Raw genomic sequence first — 6,224 nt, 5'->3', positions numbered from 1 at the left:
CCGTCTGGGGAGGCGGGTGTTCGCCGTCTGGCAGAAAGAGACCCGAGGAGAAGGTTGCCCCCTCTGGCATTGAGGCGGCCGGGCCGCTGCGGGCCTCTTGGACGCTGATTGGTCGAGCCTTCGCGGGAGGGGGGAGGGTGTTGGCGGGAGATTCGGGCGCGCCGCGGGGGAACTGCAGGCAGCGCGGCTCCGATTGGGCTGGGCCCGGCCCGGGGTGGGGGGGCGGGGGGGGCGCGTCTCCGCGCCGGCGGGAACCCAGAACCCGGAAGGCGCGGTCCTCCGGCCGGGATTGGCTCTGGAGCCGGCAGCGGCCGCCGCGGGTCCTCTGGGCTCGTGGTCTATTGTTTTAAGCCATCGAAACATGGATCAATCATTTAGGCAGCGGTAGATGATCGGGACGGAGTCTTCTCGGCTGCACTGCCTGCCACCGGCCGAACCGCTTGCCTCCGCCGTTGTTGGCTGCCTCCCTGCCCAGGGAGTCCCCGGTGCCTGACGCTCACAGGCTCTCAGTGCTCGTGGCTCTAAGGAATGAGCCCCATCCTCTGCCTGGAGCCGACCCGGCCTGAGGCTCCTTACGGAATCTCTGGCTCGGCACGTGGCCCCACTTGGGGGCGAGGTGCCCGCAGGCTCCCCACCCCGCGTCCCGTCCTGCTTCCCTGAAATCAGAGCTGCAGCCGGCAGCCCCGCATTTTCCAGCCAAATAGGACCCTGGCGGAGGGTGCACGTGCGCTCAGGAGCAGGTTCCCAGAGTTCCCCGCTCGGCCCAAGGTGAGGGATGCTGGGCTCAGTGTGGAGTGAGCAGTAGGGCAGAAGTCAAGGAGGCTGAGCCCAGGGGGAGGCTTGGGAGCCCACTATCCCCCACCTCTAGGAGTGCCAGGCTTTGGCACATGCCCTAAGGAGGGTGCCTTAGTGCACCTCCTTCCCCTCCCTTTTTAACTCAGGAAGGTCATACCCAGACTGGGGCAGGCACATCCTATCCGCTCCCTCCCCAGGCTCTGGGTGTCCCCCTCATAATCCCTCCCCAGGCTCTGGGTGTCCCCCTCATAATCCTCAGCCCAGAACCAAAGGGTCCCCAAGTGCCTGTGAGTCCTATTGTCTGGCACAGAATCAGTAAATGGTAACAGCCATTGAGTAAATGTTTAACAGTTTCTGTTAGCAATTAAGGCAGTGCCAACGTGTGTATGCAAAAGAATGAAAATGAAAAGCAAGCCCCATATTGGGAAAAACATTAGAAGACACTCGGAGCACAGAAGACTGGAATCCATCTGTCGTATTTTTCAATAGAGTTATATGTGCTGCTTCCCCACAAGCATTCTCTGGGTCAAGGAGCAAATGGAGGGAAGTGTCAGCAGCATTTGCTATCTGGCTGTTGGGGTGCTCATTTGCAAGCCCAGAGGCAACACTGCACAGAAAGCCTGGCCACCATGGCCTGTTTCCTGGGTCGGGGTGACAATCAGGAGTGACCTCTCACCAGAGGCGCTGCCTGGCTGCCCTCAGTGCTCAGGGGGCAATTCCTGGGCCACCTCAACCCACAGCAAGGTCAGCAGAGACAACCCTGGCATCCTCACAGGACACAGCCATAGCACGAGAGAGCAGATCAGCAGGGGCCACTCGCTCTTCAGCCACCAGTGTCTCCCCACCTCAGCTCCTGCATCTGGACGACACCACAGTCAGCAGGAGGCCTCCAAGGGCCCTGGCATCCAACACACAGAAAAGGACTGGCCACCACCACGTGGCTGCCTCCCACCCTGCTCCTACAGGTGATCCTGGGAGGGGGCGTTCTTGAGACCCCAGCCCCTGCCCCAACTAGAAATCAGAGAGGAAGTTTCTTGCAACAACCACCTCCCAACACACTTTTCTCCTTATTCTGAGCAAAACACCTGAAGTGGGCAGGACAATTCCGTTTCTAAGATGGCTTCTCCAACATCTCCAGCTACTGCCCTATTACAAAGCTTGGTTTTAATATTAGCTAAAGGAAAAAGTATATCATTTCGGACTTACGTTTTATTAAATACTGTTATCGTTTAGCCTCAATAGATTTGTCTTTATAAAACTAAGTAACTTTCTTTCATAGTAAAAATAACCCCAAACCACCCATGCCTCCTCGGCAGCCCTTGAAATTCTGGACCTTGGAATGGTCTGGCTCCTGGCCACTGTCAATCTGCCTTCATCCACGGAGTGCCCCAGGGGGCCCCACCACACGGAGCTTTCTCTGCTTCCAAATTCCTGGGCTTAGGTACAGCCTTGGGTGAGTCAGACTGGCTGGATCCATCACCGCTGCTTGCAACAGCCAGGTTTACAGATTTGGGGGTCACACCTGTGTCAGAGCTGCACCTTGGGGCCTGGCCATCGTCCTCCCCTCCCACCTCCACCGTCAGGAATTGGGGGAGATACCCATCAGAGCCTTGACCAGTGGGGACATCCTCTTCTGAACCAGGCAGACCCTGGGGACAGTGGCTGGCCCTGTGCTGCACCCCTGGTAGACTTGTTTTCTGGATGTTGCTGTAGTGCTGTGGTCCTCAGCTCAACGCCCCCAGGAGCAGGAGTCTGAGTCCTTGGCCTTCCCTGGACTTGTGGGAGCAGCAGAAGGCAACAAGGACTGAGCGAGTGTCCCTTCAGTGGGTGAGTGGCCCCCAGAAGTGAGGAGGGGCAGCTCTGGTCCACCCTCCTGGTGCCATCCCCAGGTGTGGCCCCTTGCTGCTGCAGTGACCACACCTGGGGCTACTGTCACACCAGAGTGGTGTCCTGTTCTCCCCCTCCACCCACGAGCTCAGCCCAGGGTCCTCCAAGTAGCCTCTGTGGCTGGGGAGGGGGACCCCAACAACACAGGGCCAATGGCCAGCTCCAAGACAGGGGCCAAAGAACGGACCACGGCCAGTCTTGGATGAATCTAGATCTGAGGAGCAGGTGTGCTCTGTAAAATTAAGGCAAGTGGTCCAGGTGAAGGCCATCTGGGGTAGACCCTGGGGTCTCCCAGAGGACGGTTCTAGGGCCTTGGAATGCTCTAGGGAGGGACCCAATGCCACGTTCTCTGTGTGGAGTACCTGCCTCTACCTGGAGGAAGGTGCCCCTACTTGGAGGCCTCCCAAAGAAAAGGTGCTGAGGACCCATCCTACGGCCATTATGGGGGTTGGAGCATTTCTTTGTTTTTTTGTGGGGTTTTTTTGTCTTTTTTGAGACTAGCCGCACCATGCTCACACACGCTGAGCGCTGTGAGCACACTGGTCATCCCTATATAGGATCCGAACCCGCGGTGGGAGCGCTGCTGCACTCCCAGCGCTGCACTCTCCCGAGTGCGCCACAGGCTTGGCCCGGGGGTAGCATTTCTATGAGCACTTCTTTAAAGTCCTCATCCTACTGCAGACTCAGGGCAAAGGAGAGTTGCTGCAGATTGTGCCTTGAATAGAGCCCTTTACTGAGGCCTGGGAGGCCTAGCCACTCCCCCTGGCAGCGGGTGGGGGCACAGGGCCTGGCCCCCAAGGCCTCACCCCACCCACACGGTGCTCAGCGCACGGTGCACACATCCAGGATGCAGAAGCGGGCGCGGCAGGTGGGGCAGGGTACACGGCTAGCCAGCCAGGTGTCAGGGCGCTGGGGGTCCTGGCGGCTGGCGAACCACTTGCCCATGCAGGTGAGACACCACATGGGGCGGCAGTAGCACTGCTCGCACTCGCCTGCAGCCGCCTCCTGGCAGGTCTTCACCAGCTTCACGCTGGCACGTGTCTGCATGCAGCCAATGCACGCCTCCAGCTCCTGCGGGGCAGGTCAGAGGGGTCACGGAGAGTCTACTGGGGACCAGCCCATGGAGACCTGCCCACCCCCTTACTGCCCCAGCCCCCCACCTGGCTGCTGGGCACCGAGTAGGCCGGGTTAACCTCCACCAGGGAGGCGAACGTCTCCAGGAACAGGTCACCCAGGCTCTGGTGGATGACCACGTTGGCTGCACTGCGGATGGGTGCTCGGAGCTTCTCACAGAGCTCCCCGTACTCAGTGGAGTTCAGCCTGCAGGGAAGCATGGCAGAGGGGAGACTCAGCCCAGCTGCCCCACCAAGACTGGCCAGCAAAGATGGCCCCAAGGCCAGAGCCCACAGAGCTAGCACCACCCACCCTGGGGACTGGACAAGAGGACCTGGGAGCCAAGGCAGTTGCCAAGCCTTTGGTCCGTACTGTCCCCAGCATGCTCTCCGAGAAGGTGCGGAAGGAGCAGCACATGGGGAAGCCGACAGTACAAGGGGGACAGCAGGGGCCCTGAGGGAGGGTGACGCACAGGTGTCACTGGTCAGTGCCCTGCCTTCATATTGCCTGGTGTCACACAGGCCCCAGGAGCACTGGAGCTGGAGCCCACCACTCCCGGCATCTCCCATGGGCGCTAAGGCCAGAGCCTGGGTGCTGGCTGGGTGTGCACTCTCGCGTGCTCTAGGATACCACACGCTTACCGGATGTCAAAGGCCTGCACGGCGGGGCTGGCACTGGCAACGCGGATGGTGAGGAGCTGCACCGGCAGGTTCGAGTCTGGCGAGAGTTCATGCTGCCGCGACTCAGTCACAGTCAGATGCACGTCCTGCTGCTGGGCCACATGCACACGGTATGTGGTCACCTTCATCACCCACGTGTCTGTCACAATCACACGGGCACCCGGTGCCCCAGTGGCAAACTTATCAATCCGCCGGAACTCGGTGTTGATGGAGGTGGCGACGGCCCGCCAGCCTGACTGTGGGAGGGCGTAGAGTGCCAGAGTGCGAGCCAGTGGATGGCGGGCCCACCTGTCCCGGGACCAGTAGTAGATCAGGGTGCAGGCCACAGAGGGGAAGGTCACAGCCAGCAGAAGGAAGAGCTGCCAGGCCTCCGGGGCCTGGCTGGGGGAGTAGAGCTGCTTCTCTGAGGCCGCAAAGCACATGCCCACATAGTAGCCTGTAAAGACAAGGTGAGCCTCAGGGAGGCTGGAACTGCCACGCTCCTGTCGTTCTCCATGTGCCCATCCAAGGGCTACAGCACCATTCCTGTACATCAGGGGAGGGGAGGGGCCACTCCCTCTCTCATCCCCAGCCCTGGGCCTGGCCCTCTGCACTGGTCACCCTGGGGCCGAGTAAGCTTCCAGGGCAAGTGGGCCTCATCCACCCCTGCACCTCCTCAGCTGGCCTGGCTCAGCCCTCGCCCACGATACTGGCACGATTAGAGGAAAACGTTCTTAATTCACCATTTTAGTTTTATGCAAGTCAGACATAAGAATCAAAAGAAACCTACAAAAGCCTAGAAAGACAAAAATAAACACCATGATCTGACATCACCTTACGCACAGCTGACCCTTGGCCTGCCGAGAGCAGCTCCCTGGGCTGGATCTTGTCCTCTCCGTACTGCCCCCTCTGAGGAGGCAGAGCTGGGACACTGGGTGCAAGAAAGCAATCAAGTGCTCAAAGAATGCTGGTTTCCCATTGGTGACATGGGGCCTTGAGGTAACCACCTGGTCAGGAAGCCCAGCCTCAGAGCCCCACTTCCTTATCAGCTTCACAGTGCACTGGGTCCTGAGGCCCCATCTCTGTCTCCCCAGAGGTCTCCCGTTTGGTTCATCTCTCCAGCCACTGCCCGGTTCCACCCCAGCCCCGTCAGCCCATCATCCATCCAGCTGACAGACCAGCCGCCCACCTAGCACTCGGGTCCCTGCACAGCACTATCCTGGGCAATGTTTGGGCGCTTCCCGACCTCTGCATCTGTGGCGGCCCCAGCCTGAAATGCCATCCCGGCTCTCCGTGTGACAAGGCCTAGGGTTCGGACCCCTTCTCCAGCAGCCCCTCTGGCCCCCTCTGTTGAAATCAAGCAGCAAGAGCCCTCCTCCTGGCCGCTACCCCCGACCCGGCCAAGCACGGGCTGCCCGATCTTGCTCCTCCCAGCCACGGTCATGGCTGAGGATCCGAGCCCGGCAGGGCCAAAGCGGCCCCCGCAGCAGGCTCAGAACGTAGCTCCTGTCCCTTGCAGGCCGGCCGGCGGCGACGCTCACCAAGCGGCAGCAGCGCGTGGCACAGCAGCGTGGCGGCCGTGCGGCGCAGGTGGTAGGGCACGAAGGCGGCGTCCTCGCTGCCCAGCCAGCCCGACAGCAGGTTCTGCACCGTGAGCCCGGCCGAGTGGAACTCGTTGGGCGTGAACACGAAGCACACGGCGAAGACCAGATAGGCCAGCGTGAAGGTCACCTCTGGACTGTCCATCGCGCCGCAGCCGCCGAGCCGTCG

At 60.7% G+C, this 6,224-nt stretch overlaps 2 protein-coding genes across 2 annotated transcripts in view; both read right to left on the bottom strand.

Annotated features, from left to right (window-relative positions):
• SLBP (stem-loop binding protein) overlaps positions 1-972 on the bottom strand; it is a 16,239-nt gene extending 15,267 nt beyond the window's left edge. The window contains exon 1 of the mRNA XM_008569510.1: positions 953-972. Within this exon, the coding sequence (XP_008567732.1) occupies positions 953-972 (20 nt within the window). The remainder of the gene's footprint in view (positions 1-952) is intronic.
• Positions 973-1,986: 1,014 nt separating this feature from the next.
• TMEM129 (transmembrane protein 129) lies at positions 1,987-6,218 on the bottom strand. The gene is made up of 4 exons (XM_008569194.1): positions 5,996-6,218; positions 4,437-4,911; positions 3,843-4,002; positions 1,987-3,753 (listed from the first exon to the last, which is right to left on the bottom strand). The coding sequence occupies exons 1-4, from the start codon at positions 6,198-6,200 to the stop codon at positions 3,505-3,507; spliced, it is 1,089 nt and encodes a 362-aa protein (XP_008567416.1). The 5' UTR covers positions 6,201-6,218; the 3' UTR covers positions 1,987-3,504.
• Between the last annotated feature and the right edge of the window lie 6 nt (positions 6,219-6,224).

This window comes from Galeopterus variegatus, unplaced genomic scaffold (assembly GCF_000696425.1).
Source record: "Galeopterus variegatus unplaced genomic scaffold, G_variegatus-3.0.2 Scaffold26, whole genome shotgun sequence".
In the NCBI taxonomy this organism is placed as follows: domain Eukaryota; kingdom Metazoa; phylum Chordata; class Mammalia; order Dermoptera; family Cynocephalidae; genus Galeopterus; species Galeopterus variegatus.
The sequence above is the reverse complement of the archived record's forward strand: the minus strand, read 5'-3'. Positions and strand labels throughout refer to the sequence as shown.